The 18,177-nt window shown below is 45.4% G+C and overlaps 1 protein-coding gene across 4 annotated transcripts in view; it reads left to right on the forward strand.

The window, feature by feature from the left end:
* The window catches only part of LOC124995993 (partitioning defective 3 homolog), a 336,782-nt gene that overhangs the window by 194,749 nt on the left and 123,856 nt on the right, over nucleotides 1-18,177 (forward strand). For all 4 annotated transcript variants that reach the window (XM_047568781.1, XM_047568782.1, XM_047568779.1 and 1 more), the window contains one exon: nucleotides 7,285-7,432. In XM_047568781.1, the coding sequence (XP_047424737.1) occupies nucleotides 7,285-7,432 (148 nt within the window). The remainder of the gene's footprint in view (nucleotides 1-7,284; nucleotides 7,433-18,177) is intronic.

Here is an 18,177-nt window from a genome sequence, read left to right on the forward strand (position 1 = left end):
ACTCGCTGCATTAAACAGAACAACAAAACCTACTTCTACCCTAGATTCTTCTCTCTTCCTCTGCTTCCTTGTCTGTCTACCAAGGAAATAGTTTCCATATTCTGCACGTCTAAAGTTGAATTTCACATTGTACTATTTTTACATTGTGGTTCTACCCACTCATGATAATTCATGAGATGGAGGTTCTGCCTAGGGACCGGCAGCGCTATCATTTGAGTCCTTTGCTTCACCCTCAATCTTCTCCTCATTTGTTTGATTCCATTTTTGAAATAAAGATATTTCTAACTTTCTTTTTGTGCTTGTCTCAGCAGAGCTTTCCGTCAAGACTGCCCGAAGCCATAAATGTAAAGCCTTTATGTAAAGCATTCCCCGTCCTTTGACCACTTGAAAGACTTTCCAGTTCAGCAATCGCAATTATGTAAATATCATGTGGGCCAAGAAACCGCTGCAAAGTTGCCCTGTGAATTTAGTCACCTGAGAAATGTGTTTCTAGTTTCGTAGCACCGCATTCATCGGAATGTCCACGGGTTGTCCGCCGTTCCTCAACAAATCACCCATTAGCGATGCCAACATTTACTACACTGCTGAGATTTAGATTTACATGACAGCTAATCAACATCAGTGCTTTAAATTGAAGGAATGTGACAGGCTTATAACAGCGTGATGCATAATGACAGGGCGGCACAGGGAGTGAGTTCAATAGACATGAGCTAATACAATACAACTGGCCTCCACTCCATTCACTCTAGAACGGACACATTTCTTTTTTGTCTCAGCTATCATGTTTAATAACACAACAAATGAAAATGTCATGGACAGATTGGGAACCTTGTGACTGACCAAGAAGCTCTAATTTTCTTTCATTAGCGCACAGCACATTCTCCCAGAAGTATTGTGACTTGTCAACATGCATTTAAGTGAATTACGAGTGCGTCTTTTCATGTTCCTTGTTCAAAAGCGGGGTCTTCATTTTTGGAGCCTTTTTACTCTTATCCAGAAAGTGCCACGTGGCTGAACCAGAGGTTGTCGTACGCTGATCTCAGACGTCCACTTGGGTTTGTTTTGAAGTTTTCCTTGGTTCGTTTCTCCACCATTCAGACTACACTTCCTTTCAACATCAGGTCAATTATTATGTTGGTTACAGCCCCAAGGATCTTAAACTTCCTAACAACGTTAGGTTTGTTCGCAGTTACTGTACGTTAGGCATATAGCATTTACATTGACCATGCTTGGCGTCCTTATCTCCTCAGACAACCTCTTTGTTTTTCCTTTCTCTCATCCATGATCAGTACAGTGCACGCAGTCATATCAGCTTTCCCTTTACAGAAAAAAAAAGTTGAATGACTGACTGATAGTTGAAGACACCTGTTATTCACTTATTTCTTGCCCCCTCTAATGTTACAGTATGTGTCTATATTAGGAAGGTGGTCATAATGTTATGCCTGATCTCCGTGAGCAAAGGTGAGACTACTGAGACATCTAAGGTGTAATCAGTAATTTTATCGAGGGCATTTCAAGATCTGTAGCAAACATTTGACACTTTTATGGTCGGCGAAATGTAGCGTTAGTTCAGGGAGGCCACGGGGCCATTTCTCAGCAAGACCATTCATAACCCACTCTCCACCACAGCTTCTCCTCATGCTGCATCATTTGTTCCTGCTCTGTTCTGTAGATCATGGGATCTTACTACCAACAAAACAATAATAATAATTTACTGCAAATGCTTAAGTTTCTTTGACTAAAATGATCCTGGCTACTATGCTTCTTTTTTTTTTTTTTTTTTTTTTTTTTTTTTTGCACCATCTGTTTTGCTCATTGTCTGTATTACACACAACACTAGACTCGAGATGACTCAACATATGGTAGGGTTTCACAGAAAATAAGCAAAAATGAGCTCTTAAGACAGTGGATAGTTTACTGCTTTCCGCTACGCTTATTTTACTGCACTACACTATTAGGGGCGTAGTTTGCAGACAAAACAGTTTTACTACTGATGAGATGCAGCAGGGGGTACAGCAGCGACTTGATTCCACGCTCTCTCCTCAGAGCTGTTGCATCATAAGAGCCGGCAGTCAGGAGTAACTTTGTTAACTCCGCGAAGGGAGTAGATGCAACAGCTTATTCTGTATATGAAAGAGCACCGACGCGGTCTCCTCAGCATGCCAATAGCCCTGTTTGTAATCCATTTCAATAGCGCTGCTGTTAGTCACTAAGAGAGGGTTTATGCAAAGAGACAAGGGGGAAGGAAGTAGCCGGCCCTAACAAAAGACGCTCGCTCTGGATGAGAGAAGGGCTGATCGATCGAGCCTTGAGAGAGCTATCAATCAGAGCCCCAGCCTAGTAAATTATGGTTTTATTAGTATTGAGCTGACCACTGCTGGGAGAGACCTTAAAACACTGAGATGCTGGCCCACATGAGCGACAAGAGAAAGCGAGGGGAAATTTGTGTTTAACCCCCCCCTCCTCTCCCCCCTCCCCAAGCTTAATGTGGACAGATTGAAGTCCAGTTAGATCATGACATGTAGCAACTAAAGCTCCCCTGTTGTCAAAGAAAATAGGCGTGATTCATGGCTCGGGATAAAGTGAGGTCGCAGAGCGGTGCACTCTGGGAGATGCAGTTTTCCGTGATGTAGTGGCTAAATTGAGGAAAGTAGATCGCAGAGCAGCAGAAATGCAATTCCAGTGCTACCGGGCCCTCATTCCCAGCCGACTCTCTAAGGACTAACTCATTTAGAAGCGGCAGGGGAAACTCAATAGGACCAATTGTGAGAGTAATATATTGAATCTAGTGGTTGAGTGGGGTGCTTGGGCACGATGGAGGACTGTGGAGGTGAAGTGTATGCTTTAGCGTCTGAAAGCCCAAGTGCTGTTAAGCAACGCACACACATGTTTTCTCTGCACTGTCTGTGAACTAGAGCAACGTGAAAAAGAGGCCCGTGCATTGCAGATGATTTCTGCTATTTTTTTCAGTTCATCTTGCAACGTTTGTACATCAATGTGCTCAGTGTTTGAATTCATACTGCATAAAAGAAAAGTCAAAGGAGGGATGGTGGAAGTAATTCTTACATGGAACAGCATTGTAGCACAGAGTCAGAAGTCGTGTTTAGGTATTTGAAACTCACTGATGTTTAAGCAAAGCATATACTATGCTTTATGTTTACTGGTATAGGAAATGGAATCGATTAACAATCTTATTCTTGAGCATAACAGAGTTTCATATTTAGTTTTGTTTGATATCAGGAGCTTTTTTTTTTATTAGCTTTTCATTAGTTTGGATAGCTAATAAAAATAGTCTTATTGTTTCAGTCATGTTAAATTATTTTAGTCTGGCTTATGTCGTAGCTTTTGGGATGTTTTTTGCTTTTGCTTTGCTTGTAAATCAACAAATACTAAAGTGGGGTCGATGGCCGTTCCATAGGACGTGTGCGTGACCATGGAGAAGAATGTTGAGTGGGTTTTTAAAGCAACATCCTCTTGTTGTTGACTGAATGACATTCAAAACCACTGAGTTACCAGGTCTTCAAAAATAAGGTTTAATTGTTAAATGTAGGAAAGCCTAAACGCATTACTATTGCCAGTTCATTTATTTACCATTCCACACTTACTAGTCAAGTTTCATATCTCAAATGAGTATTCTTTACCCACGTATAGGTAAGGTACATATTTGGCCAAAGGAATAATGTCATTCATACCATTTTTAATACAGACTTTCAGCGAAATATCTTCCATCATTGACCACTTCCTGTTTTGACTGAATGTCCAGCTTAAACTTAGATATACAATCTTTTATTTTTGTCATTCACACAGAGAAAATATCCCTATAATATCACAGACCAATGGACAAATAGTATAATTTATTTATTGGCCATTACTCTGACGACTGTGGTGACAGGTGAGGCACTGTCTGGCCTGCCTCCCCTGACTGCAGGGCAGGTGCAGGGAGGGTGAAGCTTTGAGTGACAACAGCACTAACTTTTACAGTAAGTCACTGCCGAGATGGCGCTGGCCAGAGCCCTCGCACTGAGCTTCAAAACCGTTTTCCCTTTAAGAAACCTATGGGTGACGTCATAGTGCGTTTGTCCATCTTTATAAACAGTCATCGTAGAAGGCAGAGATTCATTTCACGAGTCTAGAAGCAATTTGTTTTGTTTTGACACAACATTTCAGCCCAAGATCCATCGTGGTCTACAGTCCACTGGTGAAGCGCAGTAGTAGTTGGCTCTTGTCTGCTTGTCACATTACATCTGAAAACATTTGCCTAATGCGTTGCTGTTCTCACATTTCCCTTACTGTTCTGAGTTTCTTTTTATGTGTACATAGTCTGTGCATGGATGGTGTTGATGGTTACTATGGTGTAGTGAGCCTATGCTCTAAATTTTAGTCAAAGCCACCAAAACAGGATATTTAATGTGTGTTTTGCAATAGTTATTCTCACATAACCTCCTGTTACACCGATTTCCTGGCTGTGTTATGTTTAGGTGAAGTTTTGCTAAGAACTCCTAAAAGAGCTGGGAGCTCACTCTGGGAAGCTCCGGTATTAGGTGAGGCTCTCGGTGGATGTGAGAAGCTAAATGAAGTTGGGGTATCTAGGCAGCAGAGAGGTGAGTTGTGCCTGGGGCAGGATGCGGCAGCTTAAGGATTGTAATTACAGCATTATGGTGGAGGTTGACTGGATTAGGGCCACAGCAACAGGCTGAGACCGGGATAGAAGACCAGGAAATGGCCGTGGACCAGACATTATTAGCCTCAGTTGACGGCTTAAGACCGTTTCTATCAACATACTGCTGCTGCTTCCCCCACACTGAGCGCTCAAGGTCAGAGGGATGTTGACGCACAGTCAGAGAAACGCATTAGTGTCTGGACCTGTATTACCACGAATGAACATAAGTGTATACAGGAGCGTGAATGCGGTTTGCACATGCAAGCATTTACAGTGCAGTCACGCAAAGACAAATAAAAGCATCACCTTCCTTGAATGCACAAACACATATTCAGCGAGTCGGACGGGAGCTGAGCAGCAGCTGATCTCTGCCGGGCTCAGCGTAAGTCACACTGCTCTGCCCTCTCCCTCAGTCAACACCGTAATCCACTCTGAAAATGACTAGATTAAGACAGATTAAACACACGATGAGGCGATGAGAAGTGGTGGAAAGAAAAGAACTGAAATCTCCCGCAAAACACAGAAAACTTCATAAGGAGTAAATCAGCAGCAGCACAATGCTTTTTTGTTTTTGCACGTTGTTTTATTGATATCTTTTGCACCTTTATTTTCACCATTAAGGTAACCGGAATTCATTTATTTTCTGCTTAATTCATAATTTTGTTCTAAGACAGGTGATGAGTATTTTGGTGACAGCAGCGTGAGCAGATCTTACCTGCAAATGTCGTCGATTGTCACAGAAATTTCTACAAGCCAGCAAACGCTCGCAAGCCAGTAAACAGAGTCAGACTGCTCTAACATATTAGCATGCACAGAAGCGGATTTAATTAATACTGAACACACAAAGATTAAATTGCTGTAATTTCTCCTCTGCTTTATGTCTGTTTGTCATGGAAAACAATTAATACTTTGCAAATAAACCTGTTCAGCTCCAGAACTTTGTCGCGTTTGCGCGTCCACCTGACGGGCTGTGTGTCGCCTGGCTCTTCTTCCTCCCCCTCTCTCCTCCATTGTGGCCTCTCTTCTTTTCAGCTCATGACAAGCCTCGGCCAGATCTGAAACAGATTAAAAAGTGCAGAGAGCAGTCGAATAGAAGGAGGGGAAAGCGAGTAAAATAAATCTTCATTTCGACAATTTGAACCTTATTGAGTTGGAATCATCCAGGGACATGCTTTTTATTAAAAGGCTGGCAGTGGCCATGGCTCTGATTGTAATTGCGTTGACCCAGCCTCCTACTCCCCCCACCCCCCACCCCCCCCTCTCCACCCCGCCCCACCCCACCATTTCACACTCACACAGCTCCTCTCTCCCTCCTCGCTCTTATCAACGCGCTGTCCCGATAAAGTCTCGTGCTTTCAACCTCATTAAACCTCTCATTTATATTAACAACAGCAGATAAGTCCCCGCGCCCAAAGTGAACCGAGGCCTTGGCTTCCACGCTCCCACCGTTCTCCTCTTTCTTCTCTTTCTTTCCATTAGTTTACCCCCAAAAAAAAAATCCCCAACACCCCCTCGTCTTCTCTCCTCCCCCCCTCCTCCTCTCCCTTTCTTCCTGCTGCCGCTGTTGTTGTTGTCTGATTTTTATTTTATTTTTTTATTTCTTTACTCCCCTTTCTCCTGGCCGGGAGCCAGCAGAGTATTGTGAAACATCAATATTAGCCCGGGCCCCCTGGTTTATGGCATGCTCGAGGTACAGATTTGAACTATCTTGCTGTGAGGGAGCTATCTGTAATAGGTCGTACATAGGGAGTACTTCTCTGGTGCATTCCCCTGGATGCCCACAGGCTGCTATGAGGTATTGTGGGAAATAAGGCCAAGGCCCGAGTTTAATTCTTTAAGTCTTTACGCGTGGTTGTCTTTCTTCCCGACTTGTATTTTTCTCAGCTCCACTCTCTCCATCCTCGAAATACTACATTTTAAGTATCGACTGCTGCAGCCCGGACACACTCTTCAGGCCCAGCGGTCCAGGACCCAAAGACTAACCGCTAAGCATGTCCCTCTGTCAGGACTGACACGTGCACGGAGTGTACAGTGGGCTCAATAACCAGCAGTGCGGCACATTGACCACATGGCAAATGCCACTGGTCCATTTACCGGGGCTCATTGTTAGAGACAGCTGCCTATTGGCCTATGGGAAATCCATGGAGCTTTATCCAGCTCTAACTACTGCAGGAGCCGTCTCAAACTGCTGAAGCAGAAAATACAGGCGTAAGCTGAGATGGATCCTGAAGCCTCGTTTCCATGTTTCTGGAGTATTGACGGCGCCGCCTCTGAAGCCATATGCTGTCGGATATGATTGTGTGTGCGTCCCTCTGTGGCCTCCTGGTCACACTTACGGACAGGAAAGCAGGTTAAATGTGTTCTCTAAAAGGTGAATTGCGTTTCCTTTAAATCTAAACGTCAAATTTCAGTCTTAAACATCAAGCAGATCGTCTTTTGCTCCGTTTGATTAAAAAACGTTTGACACACGCAAGTAGCACAAATTGCTATGCTAACAGGCTAAATTAACAGACACACATCATAAATATGTTAGCATTGTTATTGTTAGCATGTTAAGCTGCAGTATTAAATACGTATTGGCTGTGTACATATCCATAAGAACAATATCCTCTCTCCACCTGCAGGAGGCCCCTGTCAGCCCTCCATTTGTTGAGCATCCTGTCAACTCTCTTCTGGACAACCACGAACGGCGGATCTCCCACTGCCTCTACGAACCCACCGAGGGCTCGGAACACATCTCCACACCACTGGCTAATGCACATGGACGCATTGGTGAGTTTAATATATCACCGTTTGTTTTGTTTTCCTCCTCCCTTTTAGCACCTCGCTGTCTCTTTCAGCTGCTACTCAACAAAATATTTTTACTCCCGATTCAGCTTGACGGGACGTGCGGTTGACCCGCTAACCTCACGCGCATCGAATATATTTTCCCCTCGAATTACTGCCGCCTGTAATCTGACGTTCCCGGATCAATCTGGACATTAACACCACCCCCCCCCCTGTGAAAAGCGTCTGCTAGCGCCTTCGTGCAAAGCCTCAACCAACATCGCACTAAAGGCCTCCTCCCCCCTCGTCACGTTCCAACACGCGCTATTTCACTAGTCAAACCTCTCTGGGATTAGTGTCAGCGTGGACCCGCGCTACCTTCGCTCCACTCCTGACTGGTTTCACTTTGGTCAATTCCCATTTTGCCCAGTTGACATGAGCGAGCTGAGATCCCGGCTCTTCGGCTGTATTAGAATTGGCAGTTCAGTCCTCCATAATTAACAGTTGGCTGCTGTCATCTCGCCATCGACAGGCCTTCACATATGCACGCACGCTGGAGGTGAAGGTGATTGCATCAGTGCTGGAAGAGCAGGTTGGCGCGATGTGATGCAGCACAGTCAAATGTAGCCACGCTCCCTTTCTCCATGCACGTCATTTATATTCAAATGTTATTATTATAGACAGTATTTAGTCTTCTCCCTACATTTTTTATACATCTCATGTATAAAAAATCTCATCTCATTCCACACCTCTTTGTCTCTGGTCTTTGTCTGCCTTTTTTTAATTGAAATTATCCCATTCCCTGTTTTCTCTCTATCAATCAATTGATCTTTGTCTCCAGTCTTTCTCCTCTTTCACCTCTCACCTCGCCATCCGTCCATCTCCTCTGCACACTCTGCAAAGTGAATTTGTAATCTGCCGGTGATCGACACTCTTCCTTTCTATCCCTCTCCCATCCGTTCTACTGTTTCTTTCCTTTAACCTCCCCGCCATCTCCCCCTAGAGCAGTGCCACTCTGCCACTGATCATAGAAGATCAGAGACCGTGTCAGAGGCATCTGATGGTTAATTAAGCTTCCAGATCAATAGGGCTTGCCCCTGACACTCTGTCTCCTTCTCTCTCTCCTCTGCCGTGTCTTTTGCAGTCTTTCATCGTGTCTTTCTCCTCCACCCCAAAATCAAATGTTCTCAAATTGCTCGGGCTTTCCTCTCGGTTCATCTTATTTATTCCGCTGGTTTTTCCGAAGCCGTCACAATGTTGCTCTGATCGTGAGCGGCAACTGTGGGCGCACTGATGGAAAAGTCTTTTTTTTTTTTTTTTTTTGCCATTGAAACTTCAAGGGCGCCCAGCTTTCGTCTCATCCTGCAGAGTAGGAGTCGAATGAGCCAAGTGGAAAAGTTTTAGGAGTGGGGGCGGAGTGGGTGCTAAAGCAGTAAGTTATCACAGTCGGCGCTCGCTCTGAGGCTCTGATCTTCGACTCAGCTCGTCTCGCTGCGAGAAAGTGTCAGATCCTTTTGGTTTATGTCTTCGGGCGTTCTCCGAGTCATGCCCTCATTAACCTGTGCCTGCTTTCTGCGACGGCTCTTCATCTTTTAAACTGACACAATTTTGTTATTTGAATTTCTAATGCAGTGACAATTGAGTTTGTGCCTGTCCATTAGTGCAACACAACACTGCCGCACTGAGGTGAAATGCAACACCTGAGCAACCAGGAACCAGCCGTTTCCTGTGAGTTTCCTGAAAATGTCATATAGATGTTAATATCAATGGTGTCAAAGCAGAGAGAGAGAACAGAGTTTTTTTCTGATATTGTCATCAAACTTTTGGTTCCACACCACAAAAACTTAAATTTATTACAATAAGTAAGGTTCTCAGCCCTTTTGTCAAACATTGTCCTGAAGCAACAGCTCATTTCTTAAGATCCGTTGAAAACAACGACAGTTACAGATTCATGCTCCTGATTTCTCCGCAACCATGAGGAAAACATCTCATTTATTTTTCTCTGTCATGTCCTCATTCTCTCACAAATTTGGAAGAAAGTGCTTCATGTCGGCGTGTTGTTTATTTTACTGGTACAGTCCCATCTTGCTCTCAGCTCCTCTCACCATCTCGCACAATTGTGTTTAGTGCTTGAAAGAAGTTGAATCTCAGTTTTGGTAATTTCGTCTTGTCCCTAGCCATGGTTTATATTCTTTATGATATTGTGTTGTGTGAAATGTGTTTTGTTTTTGTGTTAAAGGCGTGTTGTTGGATGCTGCATGTTCCTTTTAGTTGTTGTCCTTCATCGTCAGCCTTAGGACTGATAATGCATCATGGTCTTCTGCACCCGTCTCTTGTGGCATGACACAAGGCTCCGTATTAGGCCCTATTTTATTTTCCCGGTGTGCTTTTTTTGAGTTTATTTCTTGAAACTGTACTTCGAGCCCAGGTTGTCAAATCCTGGAAGACAGAACATTTTCTGTTGCTTAACCAGAATCATCATCTTCAGCCCAGAAGGGTTCTCCGGCACCTTAATCAACACTCCTGTGCGCCTGTTCATTTGTGAATCTACAAGGTGTGAGCCATTTACACTTGTGGGCTCGTCAGTCTGGCTCGCTCTGTAAAAACACCAACCAAATGCTAGTTGGTGCTGTGTCTTTGTTGCCAGTTGGGTTCATTTCTCGTCCTACCTCCTGCTTCACTTTTTTACTTCCATCTACTGCTACAGTGTTAGGGTCTGCATACGGTCTACGCTGTATTACAGACATATCTTTCGTATTTATACTTATCTTGGAAGCCTGGAAGCCAGATCGTCATCACCCACCCTCAACTGATTATTCTCAGCAAAGATCTGCTGGGCCAATCAAATTGTTTGGACATGAAGACCAGCGGTGTAGTCAGAAACGTCATCTGAGCACCGTGGAATTGACTGTATGCACAACAAAATGGCTCTGATTGGTTGGAGGACTATCAAGTTGTGTGCAGAGGTACGGCTGAAATACGGCCCATAATTAAATCCGAATGGAGTCAAACCAGACTCGTATTCTGATTAGAACCGAGTGTTATCGACCATGTGGACTATCATTTCCTTTCATGTCCCTGTGCTGCGGCCACTGCTTTAGTTTGAATTAAGGCCATGCATGAAGTCGTAAAAAAACATAACGCGTTTAAACTGCCTCTTCATTAATTGTGAATGTGTTTATCAGCGTCGATGGCACTTGTCTGCCAGCTAGACAGAGAGTAGCTGTTTCAACCCTGTGTCCCTCTATATGTTATTTCAGACGGGCTCAGACATATTGCCTGGCGTGTGAGATGTGACAGTTGTGGTTAGAGGACAGATGTTGAGATCGGCTCAGCAAGGTCAGGAAGCGCACAGCCGCCAGCGCTTGACTGACAGCTTGATGTGGAGTGCATCTAGACCTGCTAAATTACTGTATCATGAAGGCCAGACGGGTGGGGTTTGCGATATGGTTGCGTACACACAGCTACGCACACAAGCGCACCCCTCACGTACGACCACTAAATCAGGTTATATACAGTTCTCACTGATGTGCGACGGACATTCTTCTTCAGAGCAAACAGTGATTACTGACAAAACTCTGAGGCATTTTATCTCTTAAAAGACAACAGAGGAACTCTCTAACCAAATCAAGCGCTCTCCTCTGCCGCTCTGCTCCATTATACTTGCCTGCGCTGGTATAAATGAACCGAGACACGGAGGTAAATGGGATGGAATGCTTTTGCTGCTCAAGAATTAAGACTTGACTAGGATTGGGAGTTATTGCAGATGGCAGCAAGTCAATACAGTGAAAATGTAAACTCCATATCTCTGCCAAGCCATGATGGTTATTGTTATGCTCTCTATGTTCTGTAAACGACAGCAAATGGCTGCAGTGTCCCGCGGATGCCCCATCTTTATCTTTACCCAAGTATCGATCAGAACCTGGACTGCCTCGTCTACTCCCGCCAGTCACGGGTGGCTTGCTGCCTTTCATTTGAAACAGCGGGAATTGGTCTCGGTTCTCTGGGAGGATTGCTACAATTGAGCGAATTATAGGAATTAAAATTACCATGGCAACAGCAGAAAAATACTCAAAGTGACACGGGAGACAGGTGCTATTAAGCTGGCAGTGGCATCCTATTGAGTTTGAGGACACTTTGCCTTGATCCCTCTTGCAGCGTTTTGGGCTGTCATTCAGAACTATCAGCTAATCGATAGTTGGAGGTAATCCCATTCTCCGTCTGCTTCAGTAATCCATGCCGTGCTGTGATATTGTCAGCCTTGGCTTCACACATGCACGCGCCTGCATGCATCGCGGCATCGCGGCCAGAGGCTGCATCCACAACTGGCAGGTAGCGAGCATGTAGCAGTCCTGCTTGACTCAAGTTAAATTCTTATTTTTTGTTTTGACAGTTCTGTGCCTTTTCTCTCCCCGCTCCGGCAGAAGGAAAGACAAAGAGCTGAATAAAAGTGGAGGGACAACGCGAGTTGGATCTCCTGCACACCGTGACAGCAAAAGTCAGAGCTTTGGCACAAAGGTTGTTAGCATCACACCCAGATTTGCCTTCCGTCCTGTCTAATTGAAAAATGTGGCTGGGTGCGGGGTCCACACGCTGGGGTGAAAATTGAGGCCCGTGGGCCGACGCTTTCCGTGGATGCGCCGCTTCGACTGAGTCAGAAGGCACGCCGCCTGCTGTAGGACTGGCACGTGATTGAGGGGGCAGCGGCAGGGGAGGCCGGAGGTGGGAACCAGGCAAGCGGAGTGGTGCAGCTGTCACGCAGGAAAGTAGGCGTTCACGGGACGTAAAGTCTCTCCCAGAAGTACAGATGAGCAAAGTTTGACTTCTGTTTATTAAGAAAGACAAAAGTACGGGAGCAAACATAGACTCATGTGTCGTCGCACGCTAACCTGCAGATCACCCGGACGCTTTAACCTTTCCTAATAGCATTTAAGCAGGCTTGTCTTCCCAGGACTTGACCCTGCTTACCTCTAGTATTTCACAGTTTGCAGGCTCATCCTTCCTGAATGCTCAGCCATGTGCGGCACAGTGACCTCCCGTAACTTGGTGTCCACCCTGCTCTGGAGAGGTATTAATATGCCTCGGTGAAAAATGACACAAAGCTAAATGGTGTTACCCTTTCTCTGCGCCCCACTCCGCTTATTCACTGTGGTCACTTGAGTGGAGAAAAGCTGTACAGTAGTTTTTGACACATTCTCTCAAAACATGGGTACATTTTTTAGAAACCTTTATCCTTAAATAAGATTAAATAAAATTTTAATGGACATTCCCATTTAATTTCAGAACCAGAAAGGCTTATACATTAAGGAACTACTGAAACTAACAAAGCTAAAGTTAGACGGTGAATAGTCTTGTATTTTTGTAGCATTTTTCTACCTGTTTGCACTCAAAACTATTTACAGTCACAATGACGCTACCTCTACCTAATGACTGGTAAACAATGAGCTAAAGTGGTAGCAAGGTGGTTTCTGAAGGGGCCTACTTCAGGCATCGGCTGCTAAGAATAACTCCTAATTATAAAGCGATATACACTGATCAGGCATAACATTATAACCACCTTCCTAATATTGTGTAGGTCTCATCAGAGAATAGACATGGTCCTTCTGAGGGTGTCCCGTGGTGTCTGGAAACAGAATGTTGTTAGTGTTAGTTTGAGTTTCTAGTGAAATCTGGAGCCCAGGTCAACACTTTGTGCCGTTCCTCATGTTTTTTAGTTGTTCTTAAAATGTTTTAGGGGAGTGGGGGTGTCTGGTCTGGTCTAGGTGGGTGCTACATGTCTAAGTAACATCCACATGAATACCAGGTCCAAAAGATTCCCAGCAGAAAATTGCACAAGATGGTCAATGTTTACTTCATTTATCCAAGAGCATGATCACTGTTCATTTAAACCTTTAATTTGTGCTTGATTGGTTTCTCTCTTTCCTCTCTCTCGTGGTTGTTGTTGTGTTCGGGGCTGCTTCATTGATAAATTTTGGTGAATGACCATACCGCTTTGGGCTTTTTTCTCCAATCAAATGTTATTTCACTTGTTGTGTTTGCTTCTCCCATCATGTTCCATAAGAAACGAGCGGACGGGATGCCTTTGTGTTGGGATGCGCGCTCGTCCTGGACGCCTCGCTAGCGCAGCTGCCGCTCGTGTGTGAGCGGTTTGAAATGATATTCCCTGAAATGGCATTTAAAAGCCAAATAACGTGCGCAGATGAGAATGTGGTCCTTTTAATCAGCGCCGTTGATGGGTCGACCTCAGGAATGTGGAAACCTTTTAGCCTCATCATGGTAATATAAAGCAGGAGAAGCGGTTGCTTTAGCTGGATGATGAAGATAATGTTTGCCAGTGGCGATGACTTCCACATATTACACAGGGATATATGTTTTTAAAGCCTTCGCCACCTCAGCCTTTCAAGCGTACAGTCACACCCGTCAATGTGTTGTCACAGAGATCTTCGTGACAACAGTCTGTAGCTGTGGGAAATAAAAAAGCCATTATGATTGATTGTGTCGTGCTTCGTGTTTCTGGGTTCATGGGAATACGTGATACGTCTTCCCGAGTCTCCGTGTTTGGTGTCCGCGTGCATGCATCTGGATCCCAACGTCGCATTTGCCCACAAGGAAGCGAGCCAATCTGCTAAATGTTCAAATCAATTTCATTGACGAGGGAATCCCTCATGGAGCACGGCGGTGCGCTGTTAAAACAAAATGGCACCGACGTCCCCTGGCGTGCATAAAGGCTTTGGTTTCCACCGGTGTGTACTTAGAGTGATTACCTGCTGCAGTCCATGTATGAGACTGATAGCCGCGGCGGCGTGGACCAACTAATGATCTCTCATCCGGCCTGATCAATAGGCCAAAGTGCCACGGGACGACGACGGTGGAAAGAGCGGAAAACGGAGAAGAAGAGAAGGCGTGAGAGTGCGGGATGGACAGAGATGGAGGGAAATGCGCAGGAGAAGGAAGACGGAGAGGGGCTATTAGTGCGACCTCTCACCTTACAGCTCAATGTTTCAACAGGCGACACTCGGTCAGGGGGCAGAGGAGGAGAGGAGAGTGAAGCTGTGATCCGTTCGGACGGATGCGGCCAGGTGGCCTCTGGAGCCGGAGAGCTTATCTGTCTCTGTCTTCACTCCTGGCCAGAGGGAGAAGGAACATCTCTCCTTCAGTATCTCGGAACAGCCTGTATGCGCTGAGCACAGCTGGCCCCCGAGGGCTGTGTGTGCGTCAGTACAGTCGTATAAAAAACAAAAAACATTACGTTTTAGATGTCCTTATCGAAAAATTATACCCATTCGACATTCGCGGCTATTATATGATAGGGAACTTTTCGGCAGCTGCGTCGGTTCGAACAGAAACCAGTTTTCATCTCAATTTTTTTTTTTTTTTTTTTAGTAATGAAAATGTGTTGTCTGCTGTTTAATTCCCTAACATTAAAATTAATGGCCGCATTGATTTTAATAGGGCGCAGCTGTTAACTGACACACTGCAGCATTACTGCCGCGTGACCCGCCCCACCCGACAACTTGTGTTTTGTTTTGTTTTTTTTTGTTTTTTTGCCGGGTAGTAACTGCGAGCGCGCTTGCTTCTGTCAGCGTGACTCACGAGAAGAGAAGATCTTCGCCCGCAGCGTGACGGAGGCTGCAGTGACGCGCTCGCATCGCCAGAGATCACTTTCCTCAGCTGAGCAGACGGTGAGCGTGAATCAGAAGCTCCCTAACACGTATCAAATGGCCCCTTTGTGAAAGAGCCAGCTTTCTGTGAACCATTAATCATAATTAGAGTAATATTTATCCCCGCATATATATCTCTAAGATAAGTGTGTGACTGCTGCTGATAATTTTAGGGACGGCATCGTGACGGGTTTTTTTTTTTTTCTCCTTCCTTTCTTTCCTCTCCTTTTTCTTTTATTCCACGAGCTGAAAAGGCAGACGGGCGAATGAAAGGCTCCAGTGTTTTCAGGATTGTCGAGGTCATCACAAGCTGAATAAAAGCATTTGATTTTAGCCGAGATAGCGGTTCTGGGGGTTTTGTTGAAAAACAGTCATTTTATTCACAGTGCTCGCGATTGTGGTTATTTTTTGCTCCGGTGCCATTAGACGAGAGAACGGCTCGTAAAATGAATAAATAGATAAATAAATAAATAAATAAAAGTTGCTTTCGAACTTAACAACAGACGTAAGCTAATGTGACCTTCCCTCGGCGAGATGATGTAAACAGCGGAGGCGACGCGTGATGGGAGACGAGGCCTTGAGAATTGTATTCGCTCATCATTTCATCAGCGCCTGTTTTCGCCTTCACAATCTTCTTCTCACCATAATGAGCAGCAGCGACTTTCAGCCGGCTCAGTCCTCACGCTGGTCCTCAGCCACACATACACATATGCGCGCTGTCTGTCTGGCAGAAGGAAGTGAAACGTCTCCACTGGCCCCGTCCGTCAGCTGGTCTTTTTTTTTTTTTTTTTTCTCCCCTCTCTTGTCAACTACTACTGTGAGGAGCTGGTAGGAGACAGTGTCGGTAAAACAGTGAGTGAGCGGCTCCGCGTGACCCTGAAAAGTAACCTGTCTCTCAAGCTTTTTGGCTGGACTTCGTCCCCGAGCGAGTTCTCAGGGCGCACTTATCTGCAGAGTCGTGTTCAGAGTCGGCGTCCAAAATGTGGTCGCCGGCCGGGGTTGTGACTTCCCTCCAAAAAAAAAAAAAAAAGCTGCAGTTGCTCTTAATTATTTTTTAACCTTTCAGAGTGCGAACAGCTCCTCCACCTGAGATCCTGACTGGAAAATCTTTCACATATCTCCAGGCCAAGTGGTCTGCTGACATGAGTGAGCCGGTCATATTAAATGGACATGTTGTGGATGCAAGTACCAGCGCTGGTAGTGAGCGCCTGTCCCAGGCTGCTGCTGCTGCTGCTGCTGGAGTGAAATTCTCAAGAGCCGCTGATGCAACCGAGACGTAACTCCAGCTACCAGCTCAGGGAATGTAAAGGCTTGTAAAAGTAAATTTTGGGCTACACGACCGCAGGGCATCTCTTATTGGAACTTTCGCTAAACTGACTGTAAAGCAGATGCTTACAGCCTCGCGCAAAAGTCTGGGTTTCGAATATGCGAGGGAGGTTTTCATTCGAGAGTGAAATACTAATATATTAAACATGTTAAACATGATAGCGTTTGCTTGAAACTGCTGAAATTTAGAGAGAAACGAATACGCCGATCAGCCGCAACATTAAAACCACTGACGGGAGAAGTGAATAAATAGGTGGTCATAATGTTATGCCTGATTCACGATCACAAATGTATGTATGTATCTGTATTTTAGGTCATGTTTAAAAGGAACACAGTTAACGAGATAATCCCTGGATCTAACTTGGCCGCTGTCGTTGCTCGGCTCCCGCTGATTTACAGCACTGAGTGGATTCAATTACCTGCGGTTCTCCATCAAGCTGCCCGGCTGAGGAATGGCCTTCATTTCACTCGTACAGCGCTGGCAGCCGTCCGCACCGGGCGTGGATGAGCGGCCCAGAGACAAAAGCGAGAGCCTTTCGGAGGAATCAACGGACAAACATTCAAGTGAGAACCGGGAACCTGTTGGGAAAGTTTCCCAGCCCCGGAGCTCCGTCGCTACGTGTCCACGCGTGAAGCGTTTGGCCTCATCCCGAATTAAATCCGTATTTTACGACAATAAATAACACGTTGCAAAGTTAGTTCTGTTATTCAGCTGATGCACTGTGACACTGCTGTTTGAAGTGGATGTTGCGGTACGTGTATTCACACAAGGTGTAATAAATCTCATTTGTCACATGCGTCTGATAAGAGCGCTGACATTTATGATGAATAACCTGGAGAACGCACCTTTTTATTGTTGGAATTTCCCTGACCTGTGGAAGCCCACCGTGGTTTCTGGTCTCCCCCACACAGCAGCTGTCTTGTGTCTTAGGCTTTTCTTTTTTTTTCTTTTTAACTGTGCAAATACCTAAACTAAACTACAGCCTCATTGCCGTGTTGACCGGCGCTCAGACTTTCTTCCGCAGCGTGCATTTATCATCCGCCCGGGCCCCAGCTAAATGAAATCACTTCTCAGATTCACGTTGGGACCCCGCCAGAGTAAATATTGTCGTCTGCTGTTAGTGATTACGCACAATTGTTCCCGAGCTATTAAATTTGCGAAATGGCCCCGTGATAATGGAAACAAAAGCAAAAGGCCGCGAGAAGTCCAGGGTTTCTGAAAATTGTCTAATGGTGAACAGGTGTGTGGCTGAATTCAGGCCTCGCCGCTCGTCTTGGCTCTGGTTTGATTATTTCTTAGTTTTATGTCCGTATTTGAGTCATGCGCTCATCGATTCTTCTTCTTTGTAGTCGTCGTTGTCGCCGCGGTAACGCCAGTTCTCGGGCTGCTGAACAACCCTTCTTCTGCCCTTGGTGCCGAGTGCCAGCACGTCCCCCCATTGACTTTGGCTCCCGAGGACTAGCAGAGGAGCGATTCAAAGGAGTCCTCAGCGGGGAGGGTCAGCCGGGACAGAATACAGATCAGGGCAGCTCCTCTTCTGGCTCCGATTTGTCCTTGGAGGAGAGTGAAGGAGAAAAAGGAATAAAACAACTCATCTCTACAACCTCTGTGACATTAGGAGACTGGATTCTGGATATTAGATCATTTTTCTGTTCATCTTATGAGCCCTCAGAGTCGATTTATCCTTCAGCGGTCGTCACGTGCCTGCAACCAGATATTGCCTTATCTCTCCGTGCGTTCAGTGTATCCCTGATAACAAATGC

The sequence above is a fragment of the Mugil cephalus genome, chromosome 18 (genome assembly GCF_022458985.1).
Source record: "Mugil cephalus isolate CIBA_MC_2020 chromosome 18, CIBA_Mcephalus_1.1, whole genome shotgun sequence".
In the NCBI taxonomy this organism is placed as follows: domain Eukaryota; kingdom Metazoa; phylum Chordata; class Actinopteri; order Mugiliformes; family Mugilidae; genus Mugil; species Mugil cephalus.